The sequence below is a fragment of the Rhinolophus ferrumequinum genome, chromosome 11 (assembly GCF_004115265.2).
Source record: "Rhinolophus ferrumequinum isolate MPI-CBG mRhiFer1 chromosome 11, mRhiFer1_v1.p, whole genome shotgun sequence".
NCBI lineage: Eukaryota > Metazoa > Chordata > Mammalia > Chiroptera > Rhinolophidae > Rhinolophus > Rhinolophus ferrumequinum.
The window spans coordinates 44,599,792-44,626,921 of NC_046294.1; the positions used below are offsets into that span (position 1 = coordinate 44,599,792).

Sequence of the window (27,130 nt, forward strand, 5' to 3'; positions counted from 1 at the left end):
CACACTTACCAAGTTTCAGCTGGGGGGCTTAAATTTAACATCTTCTCAAATACCACAGACAGTTTAATGGTCTGTAAACCTTGGCAATGCTTAAGGCAGAATGAAGACACAAGCAAATGGATTTTCCCATAAATATTAATGACAACCTTTTGTAAATATCTCATTGCCTGGCTTATAAATGCTTCATCTTGAGTCTCATACAGACAGTGAAACAACTCCAGACATTCCAGCTGTGATGAGAAATATTCACTCTTTCCTAATATTTTCATCCACTGAAGTATCTTCCATTTTATCTCCAGTGACATTTTACAGTTAAAAGTTTCCTCCAGTTGTTTTACTCGATCTTCATTCAAAAGGCCAAACAAAAAGCATTTCATCTGCATCAGATGGGGGTTTCTATGGCTGTTGCTTTCAACTAACAGCTTCAAGTCTTCAAAAGACTGAGAGGAACGATCTGTGACTCCCCAACTGTCTTTCAACATATAGAACATAGCGGCAAAAAACTCCTGAATGTGTAGGTGCGTGAACTCATAGCAGTTTTCATACTCTATGTCCTTCTGAAGAATATTCATGTCCAGGAAAACTGAGACATCAGATTTAGTTAACCCATGCTTTCTGAGATTTTCCCTGTAAAACACATGTGTCATAGTCCATACTCCTTTAACGGCCAAGTGGCACAGCCTCTTCAGTTGGGTTTGGTTGGGTAGATTAGGACAGCTTCCATCTACCTGTGTGAACAAGCTAGAGATATAGCAGGTAAACAGAGCCGTGGTGGTTTTGCAGGTCAACCTGATATCACCACCCTTCTCCATTTGCTGCTCCAGACAAGTACAAATGACCCAGCACACTAGGGGGACTTTGCACATGCTAAACAGCATCTCGTTGTTTCTTAGTAAATCCAGTACTTGCAAGGCCAACTTCTTGTCTTCAAAAAACTGGTAAATATACTCCTCTCTTGCATCCTCAGACATTCCTAGTAGCTCTACAGAATGCTGGCTTTTCAACAGAGGCTTTAGTTTCTTGCAAGCTGTGAGTCTCGTTGTCACCAGTAAGGACGACTCAGGGAGCATCACTTTCCTCAGCAAACTACTCATGAGGAAGGACACTGGGTGTACCTGGGTCCAGTCTTCGCACAGTGCCAACTCAGGTTCCTCAAATGCGAAGTTCAGCTCATCAAAACTATCAATTATAAAAAGGAGACTATTTGGCTGGGACATAATCCTTTCAATGGGGCCTTCTGTGCTGGGCCAGTCCTTTGATATCATTTGAACAAAGCTTCTTTCTCTCAACTGGTTAATTTCTCTTGCATTGAGATAAAAAATGTAAGTAAATTTCTGGTGATAGAGATTGCCCTGGGCCCAATCTAATAATGCCTTTCTCACCAAGGTGGTTTTTCCAACTCCAGCAGCCCCCTGAAGTACCACTGTCTGTGGCTGCTCACCGGTTTTGACATCCACATCAAACAACTGTTCCAATAGTTCTCGACCTTCCTCAGCAATTTCATGACGGAAATCTTTAGGTTCTCCAAGCAAACACTTCCTATTCCGCATGATGCAAAATTTTTCCTGTATTTGAATTCTGTATTCTGTTCCATCACCTAAGTCAGAATGGAGCAGGAAAAACAAAACAAAGATACACGTGATCAAAACAAATTCTATGACTTGCAATGTTAAGAATACTGGACTTGGAGTTAGGAACAAGAAGTGATACAGGCTGAAATCAAAGTGCAGGCTGGATTAGCTAAGAAAAGAATGTAAATAAAACAAAAATAGTCCTGTAGATTTAAAATCTACATTAGAAACTGGAAAAATAGAACTGACAATGACAAATGAATTTGTGATGGAAAATAAAAATTAAATTCATTCTAGAAATATTTTCTCTATTTTGTACTTTTGCTCTACAGAGAAAATAAGATGATACATGTGTACAATAGTCATCATCCAGATTAAAAATGAACACAGACAACAATTAACAGTAATAGCCAGATAGGACCTGAAGACAGATCTGAAGCTTCAAAATAATCCACTTTGTAAAGGGAAAACATTAATAGAAATGAACACTGAAAAATAGTGTGAAGAATATTTAAAAGAGCAGAAAAAAATTCCCAAGTGTGCAAGTAGAATGAAAATATGGTTTCATTTTTACCTAAAGTCTGATCCCATCTTTAGATCTCAATTTAAATGTCACTATCTCAGGAAGGAAGTCGTCTCTTAAGCCCCGACGCTAGAAAAATTCTCTCTCACATATTCCCATAAAACAATTTATTTTTCATTCATAGCACTTATCACAAGCTGTAATTATTCTATTTAATTTTTAAAGTAAACACAGGTTTGAACTGCGTGGGACCACTTATAAGTGGATTTGTTTTCAATAAATATACAGTCGGCCCTGTGTATCCCTAGGTTTCACATTCACAAATTCAGCCAACCTCAAATAATATTTTTGATCTGAGGCTGGGAATCTGCAGATGAGGAGGGCCAACACTCTATGTGCGGTTCTATACCATCTTCTACAAAGGACTTCATTCAGCATCCACGGATTCTAGATCGGAGGAGGGTCCTGGAACCAATCCCCCTCAGATACTGAGGGACAACTGTGAATAATTCTTTCCTTTGTTTTTCTAGGACATTCACGACAAAAGTCTAACATAGTTCATATTCCATTAAATTATGCCTAGTTCTTCCCCAGGAAAAGTTATGGAATTAGAAGGCAGGTATTCTTTCTTTTTAGGGTATAATATCTAGTACAGTGCAGTACTTAAAATTGAGATTATAAGGATGATTTTTACTTTCTTCATTATACTTTTATCCAGATTCTAAATTTTCTAACAGAACAATCTCTATGAAGATAGAACGCTGGTTTCTTACATTTATGGCCAGTTATAGTTATACCACAAAAATAAACTTCCTTATATTGGATCAGAAATTAAAGTCAAAGTGGGAAGTCATCTTCAAGATCATTTAATACAATCAGCAAATTATTTATTAGTACTTAGAATGAAATTCCAAGTACTGATAAATACTTAGAATGAAGTTCCAAGTACTAATAAGTTCTTAATTATTTCTTGAATGAAATAGTGTGGCTTGTTAGAAAGCAGCAGATCCGAATTAAGAATAAAGGTTTCTCTCCTGGACCAGTTTTCTTTGTATTGTAATTCCTCTTACAGACTGGAAGTCAACTACATAGAAATCAAAACAAAGTAGGGGGAATGGAAATGGTACTGAACTAAGAGTGAGAAAACCTGATTCTAGAAATTACATTTTATATGGAGTAATTGGTCACCATCCCTGGATTCAATTATAGCATCATTTCTAAAAAAAGGGAATAGATGTGATAAGCCAAATAGCCCCTGCTAACTCAGGGATTCTTTAGTCCATAAAACACAGACATGAATATACCTTTGCTCATTAAGATTGTCATCTTTGATTGGACATTTCCAAATTCAGGGCTCTCTTGAGGCCCTGAATCAACGTGGCCTTGATGCTGACTTTGGCCAGGGAGCCAGCTTGTTGACTCTTTTTGAATGAGAATCAGCAAACAGGTGGCAGAGTAGAGGAAGTTAACATGAGTTGGATAAAAGTCCCCTGGGAGATAAACCCCATCCTGCTTCAAAAGCTTCTACTCCTCCCAAATCTGACTAAAGCCCATCTACTCACCCAGCACTGTCTCTTGATCATCTTGTGCCTCTCCCTCCCTGGTGTTGTCTGGTCCCATGGTCTGGGCTGCCCCTGCAACAGGTTCCAAAAGGACCATGAGATTTGCCAAAAACAAGGAGAGCTTTGGTAATGGCCAGAACAGGGGCCAGAATTCTCCTCAGTGGTCTAATTTTATGACTACCTGTTTAAGAAAAGTAACGCCATCAGAGCCTCAGACACTACCCGTCTAGCTGAGGGAGAAGTGATGTGGTATGAACAACATGAAATAGGAGGCCTCTTGTCATGCCCCCGACCCTGTAACAGGGCCAGCGGTCTAGTCTAAGCTCAAATTTCTTTGTCTGTAATGACCTCACAGTGATTCAGTGAGCCCCAAAGGAAATAATGGATATACACTTTGTAAGACTTGTATGTGAATAACGAATTTTAGGTATCTACCATATTTCATACTTGGGAATGACTAAAAATACTGACTTAGCTTATGTCCCTTAATAATTTTCCCCAGTCCTATTTCAGCAAAGATTTTAAATCATATTTGAGATTCCTTAAAATTTAGCCTAACCTATGACTTTATCTGTAGTTTAGGCAAAGGAACACTAGATGGGACAATTCTTATCCCTCAGTTCCGTTAAGCATTGTAATTAGTGCAAAATGGATGAATTGCCCCCAATTAAGGAGCCAGGCTGAGTAACAGTACTCAAAACCCTCCTGCCTCTTCAGTGCTCCTCAAATGATCCAACAGGCTCCCAATGTACTTAAGCACCATGGAGCTTGTGTCCCAGAGTGGTTTAATCTCTTGGAGATTAAACCCTTTCATAGAATCACTCCAGCGGGCTCCAGAAAGCACTTCCTTCTCCCTACCCCCCCAGATATGTCCCTAGTATCACTCACAGTTGATCTCTGCTTTTGCTCTCTCACACAGATCCTTCAGGTTCATCTTGCCAAAGATTTTGAGAGCCACATCCCAGGCCCGCTCCCCTGAATAATGCTTCTTCATCAAGTTAGCCAAATCCTCCCGCTTGGCCTTCTTCACTTCAGCCCAGGGGATCAGGCAGTCCCCAGGCTCCATGGCCTCATTCTTGAGGAGTAACTTGAATTTCTTTAATTCCTCTTTGTTTAGCTCCTCCAAATACAACAGGAGCCCAAAATCAGAAAAGAAGGAAGATGACGACAAATCTGTCATCTTGTGCCTGAAAAAATAATTGGAATAAATGGGACCTAGGGAAAAGTAAGATTAGAACATGAAATACCTATAAAAATACAGATTAATTCAACAAAAATGTGTTGGAGCCCACTAAATTCGGCTCAATGCTGACCTACTATCCTCTGTAATACATTTGCTATCATAAAAAAAATTCCTCTAATATAGACCACTATATATTTCTTCCACCTTAAGAGCTACTCCCAGTCCTATCACTGATGAGCTATAAGAAATAAAGACAGACCATTCATCTCTCTGAGCCTCAGTTTACTCTTCTGCAAAATGAGGTACCAGCGGCAACCTCAGAGGACTGTGGTATGGATTACATGAGGTAGACTGCATGTATCACCTAGCACAGAACAGGCTCCTACTAAGTACTGGCAACTTTCCCCATCCCTTCTCTCCGCCACCAACACCCAACATATATCTCAGCCTATAAAACACTGTTATTGTACCCAACCAAACACATCATTACTCTTGAAGCACATGTGACTGGAATATTCCACCATCTACCCCTTCGTGTCATGTCACCTCTGGTCACACACCCATATGCAGTCACCGAGGGTCTGCATTCCTAATTTACAAGCTCCTTTCACATCCACTCCCCATCACAATTTTTCTGGGGGAGCTCAAAGTTAAAGCCCACACAAAACACCCCTCTCTCACATCCTTGACCCTGACTCCCATGACCTTATTTCACTTCAGCATTTCACTATGATGCTTTCACTCCAGACCTTATCAGCAACGACTATTCAATCTCTTAAACTCCGAAGTCCCATAATCCATTCTCTATTAATACCTTCCAGTTAATTGAGCAGTTTCATGGCCTCATTCCCACTGTGACAGTTCTTCAAACAGCACGAAACCCTGGTCTTTTGAGCCCTGTGTTTTCCTCTCATTTACCACCCATCTCACTCAATTTAAGAGCCTTATTCAATTTCTTATTCAGCATGGGCACTCCAGTTAATCACTTAAACCGTATCTTAAAGTTTCTCATCTCTTCAGTGATTTGCCTAAAGAGACACAGCCAGTCCGCAGTGCAGCTGATTTTTCTCTAAACCCTCTCTCCATTACAGTCTTTCACAATGCCTCCCCCTGTGTTTGCCAATGAGACTGGAAAAGTAGGATGGGGCAAATAAAAAACTGGTACCAAAGGGAGATTTTACTTCTTAAACAGAAAGTGGATCATATAGTATCAAATCATATATAATCAAGTTATACAATGAATCAGGGTAATACCCTACAGTAAATGATAAGTTTATCAGCTGTTTTTTGTTTTGTTGTTGTTGTTGTTGCGGGGAAAGTTGGTGTATGTTTTAACTGCACTGCAGTTACAGATTAGGATCTAGATTACACATTACAGATTAGGAGCTGACCTAAACAACTTTCAGAGTAATTTAAATTAAAAAAAAAAAGCAAAAGGAGTAAATTTGAGCAAAACTTTCTGAAATTTCTCCAAGACATATGAATTATGGTAAGTGAGGGAAAATGAGGCATAAAACACAACACCCTCAACTTCCTCCCTAGAAATTTACAGGTATCACTAAAACCTTGTTCTGCTTTCCTACAATAAAAGGGGCTCTCTCCCTTTTTGTATAGCTCATCTCTCCACCTGTGATCTGAGTCTCATCAGAATCCAATATTAAGGGACTTAATCCATTAATGATCTATCTTCTCTATCTTCAACTTCTCCCTGTCCTCTAAGTCCTTATTAACATTTAAACATGCCCAAGTCTACTTTAGTCTTTTACAAATGTTCCCTTTACTTCACATCCCCATCATCTTAGAGTCAAACTTTAGAATCTTTCATACTTTACCTATCCTCAATCCATCTAAGTTTTGCAACCATACTTCTACTGAGATAACTCATAACAATTATCACCCTATTGCAAAACCCAACAGGCATTTTGGATTCAATTTCCATTATCTGTAAGCAGGAAAAATAACAGTACCTGCAAGGATTCAAAGATACTGCATGCACCTAATTTATAGGGTGCCATATGTATAACACTATTTTAACAATTCCTTAATTCTTGATATTCTCTCTCCCCTTGACTGTCATAATCCCCTATTTTCTTCATTATTTTTCTCTTGCCTTTCTGGGTGTCTCTTTGAACCAATATCTACATGGTTCTGAATCCTACTGGGTTTCTACTACACAGTAGCTACAATTCTGATAGAGAGCACGATATACTCCGTCCTCCTTCCCAAAGGTTTTATGCCGTACTTGAAGGAATTTGTTTTTTTGTTTGTGGTCTTCGTTTATATTTTTGGGAAGGGGAAAATAGATGTCTGATGTTGTTCCTCTTATGTGAAGATATTCATAAATTCCAGAATGTTCTAAACTCAAATGGGAACCTATGGTCTAAAAGGATCAATTTCAATTTGCAAATTTACTGATGTGAATTTTTACCATCTATAATGATTAAAGCATATTTGTTCAAAATAATTTATTTATTCAGCACATGTTAATAATGATCATATTTGTTGAGGATCTACTGTGAAAGGTTCTTCATGAAAATTTTCTCATCTTAAAAATACTCATGAAAGTTTGGTTTTCTCCATACTTTACAGATAGAAGAACTCGAAAATAGAGATACTTGCCCAGGTTACAAAGTTGATAAGTAGCATATCAAACTATAAAGCTCATTCTTTCTATTACGTACCACTGCCTTTTGATTTCAATTTTCCTAGGTACTGGGAATTCAGAGTTAAATGAAATTTATGTGGCCATGCTCTGTGATGCCTGATTTTGTGATGAACACTGGGCCAGGGGAAGAGGAAGACCTCTAAGCTATATAATGGCAATCTTTTGAGCTCTAGTAGTTCTATGGAGGGTAGAAATGAGAAGGTCTTGGGGAAGTGAAATTTTATCTAGGAAACAGGATATTCCCACCCTTTCACACACCGCTGCCCTATTTCCTTTCTTGGTTGGTCTAACAGAATCTTCTATAGCAGTTTATCAACCTCATCACTACTAACAATTTTTTTGCCAGATAGTTCTTTATTTGGGGGACACTGTGTGATGTTTAGCAGCGTTCCTGGCCTCTACCCACTAGATGCCATTAGAACTCTCAATCTCCCATAGTTGTGACAAACAAAATGTCTTTAGCAAACTGCCCCCAATTGAAACCATTTCTAAAGCATTACCCTCTATTGTTAACTGTATAACTCATCAATCCTTCCCCGTGATATCACCATAATGAACAAATCAAAAACAGAGTAGATAGCTTAGAAAAGGCAATTCCGGGAGATTCTAATGTATAATAGAAAAAATGCCATAATTGGGAAGGGAAGCACTCAGTGCAAATTTTTTGGATAATTTGTAAACCATTCAGATAAAAATTAATTATTGCCCTCACAGAATAACTCTCAGATATAATAAATCAGTAAAACATTAATACTTCAAACCAGAGGGGGAAAAATAGCTGACATTCATCACGCCATAGGGGAGGACGGACTCATCACCTTGGACACAATAACACAAATGATCAAGAATTAGGATAAATATTAGGAAATATATTATTGACTATATTGAAATTAAAACCACTTGTCCATAAGAATTCAAACACAAAAGATAAACCAAACTCAGCAAAAAAATTTTTGGGAAACTTGACAAAGAGATAAAGTGTAAATTAGTAAGACCACTTTAGAACTGTTGGCATTAACCACTAAAGTTGGAGATAGGCCCCCAGACCCCGATCTTGGTTTCTAATACTACTCTCCAATAAGAAGAATCCGGGCTCCTTGGAGAAATTGCTGATTCTAGGGCTGGGGCAGGGAATATACTAGCTGAACCTAGAGCTTCTTGTACTGCCAGAAAGTAAGGAAAAGAAAAGGATAGGGTATGTCAAAAAGACACAGGAGCCAACCAGAAAGAGCTCCCAATGGCCAAAATAAATAACGTAGCATTGGATTATAACCCAAAATATGAACCAAATTTCCTTGAGCCATACTGACAGATAACTGACTGACTGACTGAATGAATGAATAAATGCGGGGGGTGGGGAGACAAATCTCTCTTAAAGAAGAATTACAAATACTTTACGCAGATATATCCTCCTCCAGGAGATAGATTATAACCCAGCCCATTCCCACCCATGAGTGTGAACTGTGCTTAATGATTTGCTAAGTGGAGAAACTTGATAAACACAGCCTCTGCTTGGGGATTAAGGTTAGTATCACTGATCAACAGTCACTGTTGATAGTATGTGCCACTGATACGATATGCTGAGAATGGCATGTCACCATTATGATGTTCCTCTCCTAAACCCATAATCCCAGTCCAACCATGAGGAAAACATCAGACAAACCCAAAGTGACATACTACAAAATATCTGACTAGTACTCAAAATTGTCAACGTCATGAAAAACAAGGAAAGACTGAGAAAATGTTATAGGCCACAGAAGACTAAGAAGAAAAGATGACTAAGTGTAATACGGTGTCCTGTAGAGGATCGAAGTACAGGCATACGTTGGAGATATTGCAGGTTTGGCTCCAGACCACCACCACAAAACAAGTATTATAATGAAGTATGTCATTATCTTTTTGCTGTAGGAAGGTCTTGCCTTCAGCTTGTAAAAAATGCAACATGTGTGAAGCACAATAAAGTAAAGTGTAATAAAATAAGGTGTGCCTGTATAGAAAAAGAACCAGGATACAACGACCGTGTTTCCCTGAAAATAAGACCTAGCCAGACCATCAGCGCTAATGCGTCTTTTGGAGCAAAAATTAATATAAAACCTTAGGTATTATATTATATTATTATATTATATAAGACCTGGTCTTATATTTTATTAAAATAAGACTGGGTCTTCTGAATGAAGTGTGACTTAATTTTCTTAGTTTTTACAAATATACTATAGCAACACAAGATGTTAAAAATAGGAGAAATGGGGGGAGAAGTATATGAGAACTCTTTCTGCAAAATCTAAAACTATTCAAAACGAAAATGGTTATTTTTTTTAATTGAAGGTCTGCATACTCTGTGGCCTGGCAATTACACTCCTCGGAATATACCCAGCAGAAATGTGTGTGCGGGTACACCACATGACATATGAGTACAAGAATAGTCACTGCAGCATTGTTTGTAATTCCTAAGCCCTGGAAAAGATCCAAGAGTCCACCTATAGTGGAACCGATATATAAATTGTGGCAAATTCATCCAATGAAATCCTATACAGCAATGCAAATATATGATCTGCAGCTACATGCCACTACGCTGTATCTCAAAAACAATCAGTGAAAGCAGCCAAACCCCAAAAGATTATGTATCACATAATTCTAATTACAAAAAGATCAAAACTAAAATATGGAAAACTATACTATTTATGGACACATGTGTATTAAAGCCATTTTTTTTTTAATGGGCTGGGGGTAAGGTAGTAACTTACTCCTAAAAGTTGGTTTAGTGTTACCTCTGCACGGAAGGAGACACTGTGATCAGGGAGGTACCCCTGGGGCTCTTGAGCTCTGGTGATGCTGTGTTCCTTGACCTCGTGATTGTTTACATGGATGATTAGTTACTTGGTAATCATTCTCTAAGCTGCACGTTTATGTTTAATGAACTTTTTTTTTATTGGGGAATATTGGCGAACAGTGTGTTTTTCCAGGACCCATCATTTCCATGTCAAGTCGTTTTTTCAATCTAGTCGTGGAGGGCGCAGCTTACTGGCCTATGTGGGAAACCAACCAACAACCTTGGTGTTATGAGCACTGCGCTCTAACCACTGTGACAACCAGCCGCCCCAATGAACTCTTTTATACGAATCATAGTTCACACTAAAATATGGTTTTAAAAAGATTCATATCACCAGAAAGACATAACACACAAAAAGATAAGGAAAGCACTACAAGCAAATTACTGCAAGAACTTCATGCAGAAAAAAAAGGTTAATGGCTAACAAGTACTTCAGAAAACACTGGAAGTTAAGCAGATACAAAAACTAATACAAACCAAGTGATATCACTTCACAATGATCAAAATGGCAAAAATAAGCTTTTAAAAAATAATACCGTATGACAATGAGAACGGATTGGAGCAGATATTGTTAGTATAAATGTTAACTAATACACCTTTGGAAAGCTGCATGTCCACAACTATGGAGAACTTTAATAGTATGCATGACTTTCCAATCGGTATCCTCTTCTCTGGGAAATTATCCAATGGAAATAATCCCAAATGCAGAAAAAAGTTTTGTGAGTAGGTGTGTCACCAAATTAAAATTCAATTATGATTAATGAAATAAATGCATAAAAATATGGCACACACTTGATTTTTTCCATCATAAAAATGACCTCTTCATGCAGCAATATGCAAACACATGCAGGGTTAAAAGCATATGGTAGGAATATGATTACAACCACGGAATTAAAACCAAACCTCCACATAAAAAATGGACAACGAAAATATACCAAAATATTAACCATGGCTGTGTTTTGGGTTTAGGGCAATTTGTGACTTTTTAAAACCACAATACGTTCTTTAAATATGTGGAACGATAAAAGGAAGGCGATGGCAAGTTGTCAAATCCCAAAGGAAATACAGAAATGAATGCTTGCCAACTGCACTCGAATTTGGCGGGTGGGAACTCATGGTAACCTCTTTAGAGTGATAAAATCTCACCACTATGGGTAGAGGATGACCTCACTCAGAGAGCTAACAAGGGCATTCTTTCTAAAACTTTGCTAGGAAGGAGAGAGAAACTGGTAGCGCAGCACAGGGTATGGAAAGTTTTAGAATGTTTGTCTTCAATGGAGCGAGAGGGGCTCCGAGGAGGCATCACACGGAGGGCGGTTGGGGAATCACCGCAGAGCACAGGTGGCGGGAATATTCCCGGAGTGAATGACCGACACCTGCTTCCTGCCGGGACGACAGAGGGGTGCCTGAATTCATCAGTACTGGTGAAAGTGGGTATAATAATACCACCTGAATTCAAGCCACACTAGGTCCCCACCCGAAGTGGACTTGTTACCCACGTGCGCACCTCAGTCCTGGGCTCCCCGCCACACAAGGTGACCGCTGCCTCGCCCCGGGGAAAGTGGTCTCTCCCGCCGGGTCTCCGCCCGTGCCCACGCCCGCAAATCGGCTGCAGTCTCCACCATGGGGGTCCTGGCAGCTCTTACTCTTGGGCCTCCCCCCGAGGTCCGCATCCCCTTCCTTGTCTGCCACATACAATGTGGGTGCCGCAAACACTCCCACTGAATCTAACTTCCTATTTGGGGACCGGCAAAACACACCCAGAGGAGAGTCATTCCATACCTGTGGTCACAGTGGGAGTAGGTGGCGAAGGTTAAATCTCTGCTCTGAAAGCCACGAGCGAACGCAAGAGAGAAAAAGTGAAAACAACGGCTCAACAGGCAACTGTCGGCTGATGCTAAAGGTAAACCCGCTCTTTGGCTCTTTCTGCCTACTCTCCCTCCTCCTCCGCGAGCCGAACAAACGCGCAAAGAGCCCTGCGTGGGTCGAGAATGCGGTGTGGACCCTCCCCACCCGCCCAGCGAGGCTCTCTTCCCATTGGCTGGCCAGGAAAGGGGCTGCTCCCACGCTCCCCCGCCGGGCCTGAGCCTCCGACTCTCTCTACCAAGCAATCTTCCTGGGAGAAGATACATTGTTCTATATAGGTTGTTCTGCGCGCAGCACACCTGGGGGTGCTCAGCGTCCTTCCTTTCCTGATAACCAATAACACGTGGGAGATGGGGTTGGGGGTGTGGAGCGGGAGGGAGGGGGTCTGGGAATTGGACCATAGCTTCGGTTGACCTTTCTCACACTGGCTGACTCCCAATAATCCATATAATTTTTGAGCACCTACTTCGTGCCTGGCAGTTTTCTGAGCCCTCTCTAGCAGTGAATGAAACATCCAAAGTTTCTCTTCCTCCCTCCCCCACCCACCTCCCATGGAGCTTGCATTGTATTGAAGAAACACAGATAATGAGGTAGTATATCAGATAATGATCATTGCTATGAAGAAAACAGACCTTGTGCAGGGGTTGTGGGCTAGGAGGTGGACCCTACTTCTCTTTGGGTAGAAAGGGAAGACACTCTGTTAAGGTGACATTTGCAGAAAGCAAGAGCATGAGCCATGAGATATCTGGGAGATGGAGCAATCCAGAAGGCAATAGCTACTGCAAAGGCCCTCAGACAAGAGCCTGCTTGATATATTTGAGGAACATTTGAGTCAAATCAAACATCAAAGTCACCATGACTCTGTGTTGATATCTGTGTTGATATGTAAATAGTGCAATTTCATACAAATGCTACATGACCAGAACTACTCTGGTGTAAATTTATGGCCTTGGTCCCTGAAGACAGGGATCTCAAAATTGGCTTAGACCTTAATGGGTCCAGCCGCTTCAGGAATTAGAATTGTCTCTCAGATGAGAGCACTCTAGATCAAACGGGCAAATGTGTGTTCTCATAGGACAGCTTCCTTTTTCTCCGGGTTATCCATTCTAAAGACCTTTTCCAATTGACATAGCTGCAAGATTTGTGAGGTTCTAGAGTTGTCCATAACCTTGTTTAAAGTATCATCTCTCCAGCTGGAATCTCCATGGAGAGCTTTTAACCTTACTGACAAAGTAGGAGCCAGTGTTCATTGGCATTAAACTGTACCCTGTAGGCAACTGATACTAAGGGCAAGATGGAGCCAATAACCTCAATCCCAGTCAGAAATCAGAGCCCCAGATTATAAGATTCATATAAAAACTAACCCAAAAGAACGACCAACACTATAGAGGTGAGAGAAAAACAAGGTAAACTCTCTTGGTTTGGGCTCCAACCTACTATGTTCATTGATTATGTAACAGCCACTCAGGTAATATGCTGAATGTTATATTCACAAATACGTACACCTTAAGAAAGCTATGAATGTTACAGGTTTGGGTTCTAAAACCATTTCTAACATGCTTGTAAAAACATAAAATAGAACATATTTAGTCCATGAAAAATAAGAAACTGAGACCGTTCAAGTAAAACTTTAGAAGCACAAAAAGTCCTAAACTGTACCTAATAAAATGAATGAAAACGTTTTCCATTTCAATTTACATATACCTGACTATATTTAATTTTACATAAACACTTAAGTTTTACAATCATACATTTTAGTGCAATTTTTTGTTTTTCCCTTTTTATTTAGCTCTCACCTGGAAAGCAACCCTTGTGAGGATTGCTTGCCCCTTTTTGCATTATTATTAAAGAACGTTCTGTTTTGTCTCCATTACTTTTCAAAAAAGTTAATTTTTTTCCTCAAAATGCTATATAATAAAATTGAAAATGCAAGTCTCTTTAATTAACATTTACTAGCAAAAAAGTATCTTGGAAAGAATTTAAAGATGTCTCTTCATAAAACTAAATTAATAGGGTGCAAAGTTAATAAGGGCAATTAAAACCACATTCATCAGCTGAGAATGAGGATGGCAACTCATGATTAGTTTTCCTTTTTAATTTTATTTTTTTTTAATTTTTAAAAATATTTTTAATAAAATGTTCCCAATAGGCTGAATGCTAGCAACATACTAGTAGAAGAAAGAAAACCTAGTTGGAAAAATGTTTTGTGGTCATGGCCACCTCAAATGAGAAACTGCATTCTAAAAGCCTTGGTAATGACCATCTCATGCTTGGTTGTTAATTTTCTACGGACACAAAAATATGTTTTCTATTCTCAGGATATAAGTTTCTATGTATCTTTTAAATCAAGCTTTTTAATTATACTTAAGCATATTTAATCAAGATTTTTAATTATTTGATTTCTGTATGGCCTTATTTTTTGTCTGCTAGATCTAATTCTCACACAAATGTATTGAACTTTCCCACAGAACTGAATTTTTTTATAGTTCTCAAATTTATACATTTTTGCTCTATGCATTTAGTAGGTTTGATACTCTTATACGTCTTCAGAAATTGTCTTTTATCAACATGTAAAGTTCATCTTTCTTTGATTCTTAAATTAACTTTCACTTTGTTTTCTGCAATGTTGAAATTTCTGCTCTTTTGTTTGCCTGATAGCTTTCTGACAAAGCTCACAGGTGTTCTTGTAAACAGTATATGGCTGGATTTTGCTGTTTGGCCCCGTCTCTGCCTTTGTATAAGAAAATTCAGTCCATTCACCTTTAGCACAATGACTGATAATTTATTGCATTCTTTATATATGACTTTAGTTTTATTATTTATTTTACACCTCGGTTTCCTTTTCCATAATTTTTCTGTTGTTAGTTTGCCATTTGTTTAGAGTCCTTTCTTGAATTGTTTCTTCAGATGGGGGAGACCTGAGTGATACAGACTGAATTTTTATAAATCCTCAGATATTTACTTCACCAGGGCAGGTGACTACATTTTGGCTGATGGATTGCCACGCCTTTATGTCAGTCTGTAGCTGCTATCTAACCATTTTTTAGCTTCCAACATTACAAATGAGAAATCTAATGTCATTTTCTTTTTAGATAACTTGACATTTCTGCCTAAAACCTTGAGTTCTCTCTTCATCTTTAGTTTTAGAAACTATATCTGTATACGCGTATGCATACTGTGAGTCTTTACTCATTAATCCAAACTGAAATGTAGTGAGTTCTTTATATCTGCAGATTCAGGCCTTAATAATTTTCAGCCTACAGAAATTTTCTATTTTTTGTTATTCATTAATTTTTTTAATCCACTTATTTTTTCCTTCTGGAACTTTTATGTCTGCATATTAGGTCTCATAGGTCTATCCTTTAAGTCATATCTTTTTTTCCTTCATGATTTCCATCTCTGTCTTTTTTCCTCTGTGCTTTGGGTTATGTCTTTAAATCATCTAGTTCTTGGGTCTCAAAAGGGACCATCTCCAATTAAATTGCCAATGTCTTAATTAGGAAACTACATATAGATAGATATAAATATAGGTATCTTTTTAAATTTAAAATTTTAAAAGCATATATATTTTTAATTTCAAAAAGTATTTATGCTGTACTTGATACTCTTTTTGTTATTAATACTGTCATCTGCTGTTCTAGCAGTTATATATCCCTAGATGCACATTTTGTTTGTTTCTACTCATCATTCTCTGTCTTAGTTGTTTTGTTTTGTTTTTGTCAGTTTGAGGTTCAGGTCTGGTTAATGGAACATTTTAAGTGGCAGCAGTCCCACAGTTGGGGGAAGGGGTCTTTCCCGCTGCTGGCTATTGAGTAGAAGCATGAAGCCTGCCATTCTCCTACTGAGGCACCTGGATAAAACCTTCTTGCTTCCTAGTCTCCTTATAATTTCTTGGATTCAGCACAGGGGACTGCCCGCCTACCCGTTCATCTTCTTGGTTTCTTGGGAGTCAAAGAACCCCAGCAAATTTATACAGGTCTCCTACTGGGGTCCACAGACCTGAGGTCCAGGATCTTTTCAAGAAATGCCACTTTCAAGTACTCAGCACCTAGGCTCTGATGCCATTCTCCACCTTCTTATCAACCCAGAAGGATGAAGGGAGGTCCAACATCAAGTCTCTAAACCTCTAAACCAGTGCTCTAAACTCAACATTTCTCTCCATAAGCCCCGTTTCTCTTAGAAGCAGGCAGCTAGAGCAGGAAATAGAAGAGCTCATTAGGCAGCCCTTTCTGAGACTCTCCCGCACGATCCATATCTAACTGAGAGCTACTGCCCTGTTCTGTGAATGACCTTATAAAATGGGAGACCCACTCACTTTCTTTTATATGAAAAGCCCCAATTTTTCCCAGTATACTCCAACTTTGGCAAGGAGAAGACATTATCAGTGTGTCTGGGGTGAAAAGCCTTAAGGAGTAGTGTTATTAATTAATTAATTTGCAAACAATCAGTTACTTAAAACAAACCCTGTTTTCCACTTCCATTTCAAAATAAGTTCACAACAGCTCCAAGTCCAGGAGATTCCGTTATACCTGTGAGATCCTCTGATTAAACAGTAAGTAGTTTAGTTTCAAATCACACTTTAAAAATGAGACTATAAGTTAAATAATGGCATCAACAACTAACATTTGATGTTTTTATGTGCCAAAATGTCAAAAAAACAAATTACATGGATTATCCCACTTATTCTTTAACAATCAGGACTGATACATTGCAATAAGGACTGACAGGTTGGAAGAAGCCTGGCAGAGCTTGTTTTTACTGGTCAATGTCTGTGCATTCAGGATTTTAGATTTTAACAACTATAACTATTTAACCATATTACAATCGTCATCTTACAGATGAGAAAACTGAGGACAAAAAATTAAAGAACTTGCCTAACATCCTTTAATGAATAACAATTTTAAAATCAGTTCTGTCAAACAGCAAAGCCTAAGCAAGCTCCTAAACGATATGCCATTTTGTCTCTGAATGTTTAAGCCCGGGATGGGTCTACACAATGATTTTCAAAATGTGGTCTTGGGAATCGTAAGTAACTCAGAGGCTCATTTCCTAGCAGGGGCGAGAGGGGTAGGCCCTGGACTATCCACCCCTGGTAGACATTTAACTGTAGATACATAGTTAACATTTATAGAATACTTCCTATATGCCAGGGACTAGATTAAGCATTTTAATAACTGCCCTCAATTATTATAATTCTAACAAGCCTCTGAAATGGTTACTACAGTTATATCTATTTTAAAGGTGGGGACGCTGACACAAAAAGGTCATTCAGCCAAAGTCACATCACTAGTAAGTAGTGTAGTCAGATTAGAATCCAAGGAGTCCCTTGCTTTCAAAGACTGTCCTAACAAAGGTTTCTTGCCTACTAAATTGAAAATTACGGATCCAACTCAAGTTTGAGAGAAAGTGCTTAAGGAAATGAAAACATTTTCCCAAGATAACACACTCAACTACATGATAGAAGATCAAGTACTGCCATTCCCAGGATACCATGAAGATGGTCCTTCCCAGGGCTCCACCTACGTTCCATCTTGCCTTTCCTGTGTCTGCCAGGAGCCACCAGAGGAGCCCAAGAATTGTCAGGAAGAGAGAAGGAAAGCCAGATTCCACCAGTGAATAAGCAGGAGCTAAGCGGTCCAGGCAACCATGAACTAGAATTGGAAAGATCTTCTGCGTGACTCCAACCTCGAGTTTAGGGACGATGCTAGGGCCAGAGCCAATGGGGGTGCCCATTTCGTCGAGGGCGCGAGACAACAGGGGCAACCACCTCTCGTCCTCAAAGGGGACCTGACAGCAAAGGTTTCCCCAGGTTCCTGTTGTGGGGGTTCCGCACTCGCGGGTTGTTGAGAGTCCCAGAATTCTCCAAGCCCGGCCGCTCATTTCCTCGAATCCCCAGCCCCGCCCCCTTCCCAGGGGCCCTAGAAGCACAGTACTATTTCGTTAGCATGGGTGAGGGGGTGGTTAGTTCGGCCCCATCCCCTGCTCAGAGTGAGCGAGTGCACAAACCTCCGGCCCTGGAACGCTTTTGGCACAGCGCCGGACTGCGCCCCGATCTTTCTGGCCAATCAGGAACGACGTTCTCCTGCGCTCTCCTTCCCTGCCTGCCCCCTCCCGTCTCCATGGAAACACTCCGAGTGTCTATACCAGGCCTTGGGGCTTCGGTTCGGTGCTGCGGCGCTGCGGCCATTGTTTGTGTAGACGGAGTGATTTGGTCGTCCCCGTACCCATCAGAGGCTCCGTAAGTGACGCGGACTCTTGGGAGCACTGAGCCAGAAACGGACAAGGGCGGGAAAAGCTGTGACTGAAGAAAGAGTGGAAGAACAGGGAGGGTCCAGGGCAGAGAAATAGCTCCGGCTTAGAAATCCCGGAGACACCAGTGTAGGTGGGTTCTTCCCAGCCGCCCTGCCCATGTTAAAACTGAGTAAGGGGAAGGAGAGAGAAGGGCAAGAGGCAACTTGGGCCCTGGGGCCGAGGTGCTCGGGGTTGGGAGGTGTTGGGACACCGCTTGGGTCTACGGTCTGGACAGCGGAACGGAGGCCGCGCAGATCGTGGCCCTGAGACAGGGAGATCCCGCTCCTTGAGAACCGTTTGTGGTCTGAAGCCGGGCACCCGGGCAGCCCGTTGCTCAGTGGGGGAGCCCAAACCTGCCCTGCTCTTAGGACACCCATGAATCATTTTTCTCTCTAGAGAAAGAGGGCTCTTACTGCTTATCATTTTCCCCAGGGACCTGTGATCAGCAAGGCAGGACCTGGGTGGCAAACGCTCATGCACCCCATTTTACAGGTGAGGGAAGTGGGAAGTCTAGAAGTTTGGTCCTTTTTAAAGTTCCACAAGTGGTTGGTGGTGGAGTTGAGACGATAATCAGGATCTAAAACTCTAGGTACTCTGGTAATAAATCCGTATTTCTGTGTTTAACAGTAGGGGAGAGCAGTGGCATTATCTTTCTACTTAACTGATGAACAAAATAAAAAAATAAAGAATAGAAACTATTTAACTACCCTATTATTTCTATTATTTTTATTGTTCTTAATAATAAACTAGAAAAGCCTTGAGGGTCAGAGAGATTAAATTACATAGAAAGCATCTGCATCTTTGGAGGGATTAAACTGAGATCAAATTCTGTGTTTTCATGCTCAAAGTAGAATTGTATTTTTGAAGTTTCTAGAGGGTCAGAAATAAAGTCCTGATACCAGTCCTAATAATTCTCCTGGTTCTTGAAAGGGAACAGAAATGTTCTTGGGTTTTTTCCGACCTCTTCCTTGGGGATTTGGGGTCATGCCCCATTAGTATGTGGAGAATGTAGTGGGTTTGGGAATTTCAAGTCATGCTGTCTTTCATTCCTCAGCTCAGCCTTCTCAACACTCCACCCTTACCCACAAGAGAAGCACAAAGTTAGAAGGAATAATTACTATTTTCCTCATTATCTGATCCCAGGTGAGTAGGAGGTGTGATAAAAAAATATAGTGAATGTTTAAGTTAAAAAAAATTACAGAAAAGACATATTGCCATTAATCCCCCTCACTTTGAACACAGTTATCTCATTGTTCTTGCCACTTTCTGAAGCAGTTCTAGAAGTCCTCTTTTCGTGTCTTTATTTCATCCTCCATCATGACAATGCTCCATGTCACACATCACTTCTGGTATGGCAATTTCTGTCGAATAAAAACATTACGGTGTGTCCTCACTCATCTTAGTCACCGGATCTGGCACCGTACAACTTCTGGCTCTTCTCCAAAGTCAGAATGACCATGAAAGGAAAACATTTTGAATCGATTCAGGACATTGAGGCAGCCATGACAGCACAACTAAAAACTCTCACGAAAGAGGACTTCCAGAACTTCTTCAGAAAGTGGCAAGAATGATGGGATAAATGTGTTTGAAGCGAGGGGGAGTATTTTGAGGGGAATCAATACTAATGTATCTTTCACTGTAATAAATTATTTTGTATTTAACCATTCACCATATTATTTGATCATACCTCGTAGGATTGTCTTTCCTCATTTATAAAATACCCGTGAATTCTCCTAGTAGTTGAAGTGGCCATGGGAATGCATATACCAGACAGAACAGAGTATGTTCCTCTCTTGCCTGGACAGCTTCCTATATAGCAAGTCCCTGCCTCCCACCCAGTGTCTTTTCCCAACATTTATTCAGTCATTCAAGTCTACTATACAATTCATGTTTTCCTTAGAGCTCTGAGATAAATACAAGATTGGGAAAATAAACCATATGAAGTTAATAGTATTTCTAAAATTACTGCACATTAAACAGTGCCAGTACGAGCCGCACTTAAAAGACAGGAACAGAAACTCAGATTTGAATAATCATTACGTTTAGGAAGATAATCATTCCAGACAGGAAGGCCATCATTTAATCTCAGGCAGAATTTGAAGGAAGAAATAGGAAATTGGGTAGTTGCAGTAGAGTATAAATATGAATGCATAAGGTGAGGCCATTTGTGGAGGGCTGATAATATTTAATGGGTTACTTATTCTCGTGAACCACTCTAGAGTCCCCTGCACATCAGCCAGAGGCAGCCATTATTGACTTACAGTCTTTTATCTAATACTTAATATATATACATACTAATCTGTATACACAATATGTATGCATACATATACATACACATACGTACAAATATACACACATGGATTTATCTAAGATACATTATATAGAGAAATTAAAGTTTTGAAATTTTAAAAATTTGCACGAAGTGAAATCTTATTTCTTTTTATTTATATAGGTTTATGCTTTGAAAGGTCTTCATTCTCAAATATTACTTTCATTTTTTCAATTGTATTTTATAGTTTCTAGTATTTTAAAAATTGAACTGAAACTTAAACATTCTTTTTTCTTATTTACTTTATTTTTCTAGTAACATTTCCTTTCTCCACTGATTGTGGTACTACCTTTTCTTATCCAAATCACTACATTCTTTACACACACATGCACATACACAAATGTAACACAGGTCACTTCTGGGGCTATCCTGTTTCATAGACTCTTTTCTCAATTCTTAATATTGGTATCATAATGTATTTAATCTTGTTCCTTTATACACAGTGGATTTAATGGGTAATAAAGAGGAATTTAGCCTTTCCTCTTTACTCAGTGAGGATAAAGAAAGATAGCTTACATACTGGGAATATTCCACAGAATAACATTATGATTTCTATTTTGGAAAAAGGAAGTAAAAGTAACATATAATAACTTTTAGATATTGAATATATTAACCTTTCAGTGTGTTTTATTAGTATAGCATATTGGACAAAATACAGGCTCTGGACTTACTACCTAAACTTGTTTCATGCCTCCACAACTTCTTGGTTATGTGAACTAGATTCAGTTACTTAACCAGTTTCTCAACTGAAGTGGGAAAATAGAGCCTACTATACAGAGTTGTTAAGGTTAAATAAGATCACACATGTAAAAGACTTAGTACAGTGCTTGACAACTAGAACTCATTAACAATTGGGTGCCATTATGTTAGTTAATATTTGAAATATAATGCATACCGGGTTTCCCCGAAAATAAGACCTAGCCGGACCATCAGCTGTGCATCTTTTGGAGCAAAAATTAATATAAGACCCGGTCTTATTTTACTGTATCTTATACTGTATCTTATAGTACATGTCTTATTGTAAAGTAAGACTGGGTCTTATATAATAAAATATAAGACCAGGTCTTATATTAATTTTTGCTCCAAAAGATGCATTAGAGCTGATGGTCCAGCTAGGTCTTATTTTTGGGGAAACCCGGTATCTGATAACTCTCTAGTTACTAAGGCACAAGAATTTAGGCAGGGAATCTAGCTTTTTTTTTTTTTTTTCCATCTTCTCCCCACCAATTTGATATCACCTTTATCATGTTTAGAATTCATTGCTATATTTGAGTCCATTTCTGGATTTCTAGTCTTTCCATTGATCTCTATTCCTATGTCAACCCCATGGTGGTATAATTAGAAGCCTTATTATATAAGTTTCCATATACCACTGGGTTAGTCTCCTCTTTTTCACAATTTTTCTTTTTCTCATGAAAGCACTTGAAAATCAGTTTGTCAGGTACCTTCTTCTCCCCTCTCCACTCCCCCAAACCTTGTTAGTATCTTGATTGGGAGCCCATTAAAAATATAGGTAAGTTTAGTGAGAACAAAATTACATTTCTTTCTCCTGCCTAAGATTGTGGAGTATTTCGAAATTCTAAAGCTATCTTTATATAGGTTTTAAGTGTTTTTGTTAAACTAATTTTTAAAAATTTATATTTTTAAATTACTGTTGTTAAATATTATTTTAAAAATAACTTTCAAAGATTACTATTTGTGTCCAAACTTTTTCTAAATTATGTAATTGTATTTTATGTTAATTAATTTGAACTTTTATTGTGATGTATTACATAATGCAAAAAGTATATTAAAAGAAATATGTACAATTTAAATACAATAACCTGGACACCCACCATCTAGACCAGCGAAAAGTTTTAAAAGTCCCAATGACCCCACAATTTCATTCCCGCCCTCTCCTAGAGAGGCAATGGCTACCTTAAATCTTGTGTTTATTATTCCTTAAGTGTTTTTTTTTTTTTTGCAGTTTTAACGACTTATGTCTGCATCTCTAGACAAAATTATTTAGTTTGCCAATTTTGAACATTATATACATGGAATCACTATGTATATATTTCTGCCAATGGCTTCTTTAGCATATTAAATTTTTATTTTTCTGTATTTTTTACAAAATGAAGGACCAGTGAGTTCATTTATTTTCCACACTTTTCAGTCCTGTAGTCTGGGTTTCTGAGCATCCCAATTTTCTTATTTATATATTCATTTGTATTAAACATTATTTTTCAATTTTTTAACTTTTATTTTATAAACATATAAAAATAAAGATCACTGAATTTCCTCATTTTTGAGTTATTTGTGTCTAATGTTTCATTGTTGATTAATTCAACATTCAAGATTAATGTTTGAATCTTAGGAATATACTTAATATTTTGCAATCAGTGCTTATTAATTTGTAAAAAAGAGGTAATAGTAATATGCACAAGATGGGATTGCTGTGAGGATTACTTGAAATACATATGAAGTAGTTAACCTAGTGGTTAGCAGACAAATGCTATATAAATGTTTCTTATAATAGTGATGGGGTTCAATGACTGGATACATTATTTAGCCATTTGACTACTAGTATGTCTCCTCTTGCCTTTCTTGTTTTTTGTCATTATTGAAGTTCTTTCTTTTTCTATTTGATTTGCCATTTATGTTACCTGATGAATGTCTTTTTCTTTGTCCATCTTCTTACATAGATTTCTTCTTCCCGGAAAGGCTGATCTTTGACCCCATGGCAGTAACATTTGAAGATGTGACGGTTATATTTACCTGGGAGGAGTGGAAATTCCTGGACTTTTCTCAAAAAAAGCTCTACAGAGAGGTCATGTGGGAGAACTACACAAATGTCATGTCAGTAGGTAAAGTTATCCCAGTTCTTAGGGAACTGTTTCTTCTGGGACCAATTGTGTAGATTAGTTTGCTTCTTTATCCAGGTATTGTATTGAGGTGGAAGAAACAAGTGTCAGAAATGGGTCTTAAATCAGAGGACAAATAGAAGATATACAAAGCAAGACATCTTCCAAGACTATGTAATTAATAGGTATTTGATTGTTCTTCTTATTTTCTGTATTACATTTAAAGCACAGATCACACACAATTAGTTTTGTGTGGTCCTAAAATTGTTGTCCGTACTATTTGTACAAGTGTGCTTTTGCTGTATAACCCCATACTTAATGATATAAAACAAACTACTGTTTATGATTCTAATTGGTTACATGGATCTTCTATCATGGAGTCACTTGGTTGGAGCTGGACAGCCTGACTCACATTTCTGGCAGTTGGTAAATATCAGTGGGGAGAATGGAATTGGGTTAACTATATGTCCCTCACAAACAGGCTATCCAGGTTCGTTTACATGGTGGGGATCACAGAATTTTCAAAACGAGCAAGAGAGGCAAAGCCCCAATGCACAAGCAATTTTCAAGTCTCTGCTTATATCACTTTTGCTGGTGTCCCAGTGACCAAAGATAATTGTACAGCCAAGCCTACAGTCAGTGTGGAAGAGAAACACCAAAAGATATAGATTAAAATAGAGAGTTAATACAGCCATCTTTTTATACATAATCTATGACACTATTCTAAAACAAAAATTCTAGAAGCAGTATTTTATTTCTTATAATAATGCCCCAAATAGAGTAATCTAATTAAATCTTGGTCTTCCAAGACTATTTCCATGAAGCAGTCAGTCAGCCAGCCTTACTCTTTTATTTCTAAGAGTACACAGTAGATGCTCAAGATACGTTTGTGGAATGAGTGAGTGAATGAATACATATATGAATAAACAAACAAATGAATTTCAGACCCAAATACGGAGCAGCCTAAGTCATAACCTTCTTTCCCACTCCTACATATATATTCCTATAATTCTGGAGGCCATTGATTAAGATACTTGGAAATTTTTAAACACAGACTTAATATCACCACTGGATTATCTGTTTATACTTCTAGGAAACTGGAAAAAGAGCTACAAACCCCAAAAAGAAAGATTCAGATATTTAGAACACGAAAATCTTTCCTGCTGGCGAGGTTGGAGGAATGCAAGCACTCAGATATACGAGAACCGAAACTATGTGAAAACCATTCGAGGGACAGATTCCAAAGACCAAAAGCAACAAGACTTTTTGCATTATCAAGAATGGTTAATACTCTCCACACAAGTACCAGGCTATGGGGACTATGAACTGGCTTTTGAAGGCAAAAGTCCCAGGAACTTAAAATATACGAAGTTTATACCTTGGCAGCCCTTAGAAACAAAACACTCTCAAGACTATGGTAGAGAAATCTACATGAGTGATTCACATGGTTTTCAAGGAAACAGATACCATCTTGGCATATCCAGGAAACATCTGTCCATGGAAAAAGAACATAAATTCATAGTTCAGCATTCCTGTGTCCCAATAGAGGACGCCCTTCCAGAGTACATTGAGGAGATATGCCAAAATGACCTACTGAAAGACTCTATGGAAGATAAATACTGTGGATGTAGTAAATGTAAAGAAATTTATTATTGGAACTCGCAGTGTGTTCTCCACAAGAAAAATCAACTTGGAGAAAAGTTCTATCAATGCTCCATCAGCACAGCATGTTTCTCTCAGGGATCAGACTTATACAGACATCCAAGATTCCACATAGGTAAGAAGCTGCACGGATGTGACGAAGTTGACAGTAACTTTAGTCAGAGCTTAGGTGTTCACTTTCATCAGAGAGTCCACAGAGGGAAGGTTCCTCCTTATATATGTAATATATGTGGTAAGAGCTTCAGTCAGATCTCTAGTTTTCACAATCATCAAAGAGTCCATACAGAAGAGAAACTCTATGAATTTGAGTGTATTAAGGACCTCAGTAGAAACCCATTACTTCACATTCATCAGAGACTTCACGTAGGAGAGAAGCCTTTTAAGTGTGATCAGTGTGGTAAGAGTTTCAGTCGGAGTTCAGTACTTCATGTTCATCAGCGAGTCCACACAGGAGAGAAACCATATAAATGTGATGAGTGTGGTAAAGGCTTCAGTCAGAGCTCAAATCTTCGAATTCATCAGCTAGTCCACACAGGAGAGAAGTCCTATAAATGTGATAACTGTGGTAAGGGCTTTACCCAGCGCTCAAATCTTCAAATTCATCAGAGAGTGCATACAGGAGAGAAGCCTTATAAATGTGACAACTGTGGGAAGGACTTCAGTCACAGCTCAGATCTTCGCATTCATCAGAGGGTACATACAGGGGAGAAACCCTATACTTGTCATGAATGTGGGAAGGGCTTCAGCAAGAGTTCAAAGCTTCACACTCACCAAAGAGTACATACTGGAGAGAAACCCTATAAATGTGAACAGTGTGGTAAGGGATTCAGTCAGCGTTCACACCTTCTCATTCATCAGAGAGTCCATACAGGAGAAAAGCCCTATAAATGTGATGATTGTGGAAAGGGCTTCAGTCACAGCTCTAATCTTCACATTCATCAGAGGGTCCACACAGGAGAGAAGCCTTATCAATGTGCTAAGTGTGGTAAGGGTTTCAGTCATAGCTCAGCTCTTCGAATTCATCAGAGAGTCCACACAGGAGAGAAACCCCATAAATGCCATGAGTATTATAGGAGATTTGATAAGAATTCACATCTTCACAATAATCACAGAAGAGAAACCTTATAATTCTGTGCATTTAGTTAACAGAAGCTTTAATCAAAGCTTAACCTTAAGCCCAGTAAATGCTGCTGGGAAGAAAATTCTATAAATAACCCAAGTAATCCCAAGCAACATTTACAGTTTCCCCTAATACCCACTAAGAAACATTTACTTCAACATGAGATCCTTAGGATTCCTGTGTATTTAAAAAATTAAAGTTTTTTTTCTATAAATATTATAGTTATTATAAAATATGTAAAAAATTTGAGAAAACTCTTCATCCTCTTTCATTCTAGTCTTTCTTTCTGTGCTTTTTTTTGTGCATGAAATCATACTGTATGTTCAACTTTGTAATTCCACTTACTTCAAAACATTTATCTGTATTTACATTTTGGTTTGAACTGAAAATAGCTGTCTATCTATGGAATAAAATCTTGACTCTCCTATAAAGTCCCTAGGAAGCCACAGAAAAAAAAGGAAAACACACTAGACTTGAAATTGAAGCTGGTAGACAAGCTGTTAGTCAAATGTGGAAGAATTAACTCTAGGGCCAGTAGAATTCAATTGCTTATGACAACAGATAGGAAAACACTGTGTGACCCTTTATCCGAGATAGGATAGTTTAGAGATGTTATCTTTGTCACCCAGAAATCTCAAGAGCCATCTTTTTGTTGCAGGGGTGCTGCACTTTCAGGTTACCACAATGC

At 38.7% G+C, this 27,130-nt stretch overlaps 2 protein-coding genes and 1 non-coding gene across 5 annotated transcripts in view; 1 reads left to right on the plus strand and 2 right to left on the minus strand.

Moving 5' to 3' along the window:
* NLRP14 (NLR family pyrin domain containing 14) overlaps window positions 1–12,161 on the minus strand; it is a 30,162-nt gene extending 18,001 nt beyond the window's left edge. Inside the window, exons 1-4 of the mRNA XM_033120739.1 lie at window positions 12,117–12,161; window positions 4,545–4,843; window positions 3,657–3,728; window positions 10–1,597 (exon numbers count right to left, since the gene is read on the minus strand). Coding sequence (XP_032976630.1) covers window positions 10–1,597; window positions 3,657–3,728; window positions 4,545–4,836 — 1,952 coding nt within the window. The 5' untranslated portion in view covers window positions 4,837–4,843; window positions 12,117–12,161. The remainder of the gene's footprint in view (window positions 1–9; window positions 1,598–3,656; window positions 3,729–4,544; window positions 4,844–12,116) is intronic.
* Window positions 12,162–14,334: 2,173 nt separating this feature from the next.
* On the minus strand, window positions 14,335–14,462 carry LOC117031369 (small nucleolar RNA SNORA32). The gene has a single exon (XR_004424516.1). It is a non-coding gene; the product is annotated as a small nucleolar RNA SNORA32 (small nucleolar RNA).
* A 3,758-nt stretch (window positions 14,463–18,220) lies between these two features.
* Window positions 18,221–26,575, plus strand: ZNF214 (zinc finger protein 214). Of its 3 annotated transcripts, XM_033120700.1 has the most exons (4): window positions 18,221–18,438; window positions 19,546–19,634; window positions 23,502–23,663; window positions 24,754–26,575. In XM_033120700.1, the coding sequence occupies exons 1-4, from the start codon at window positions 18,320–18,322 to the stop codon at window positions 26,448–26,450; spliced, it is 2,067 nt and encodes a 688-aa protein (XP_032976591.1). In that variant the 5' UTR covers window positions 18,221–18,319; the 3' UTR covers window positions 26,451–26,575. The 3 variants fall into 3 exon arrangements, with proteins under 3 accessions (XP_032976591.1, XP_032976592.1, XP_032976593.1); XM_033120701.1 differs by lacking the exon at window positions 19,546–19,634 and having other exon boundaries at window positions 18,319–18,438; XM_033120702.1 differs by lacking the exons at window positions 18,221–18,438; window positions 19,546–19,634 and adding an exon at window positions 18,468–18,582.
* The last annotated feature ends 555 nt before the right edge of the window (window positions 26,576–27,130 follow it).

Excerpts from the sequence above, each read along its gene's own strand:
- ZNF214 (XM_033120700.1), top strand. The coding sequence starts at position 18,320 with ATGGAAACACTCCGAGTGTCTATACCAGGCCTTGGGGCTTCGGTTCGG. Across the intron at positions 18,439-19,545 it reads CCGTACCCATCAGAGGCTCC|CTCAGCCTTCTCAACACTCC; the intron begins GTAAGTGACGCG and ends TTCATTCCTCAG. Across the intron at positions 23,664-24,753 it reads CACAAATGTCATGTCAGTAG|GAAACTGGAAAAAGAGCTAC; the intron begins GTAAAGTTATCC and ends TTATACTTCTAG.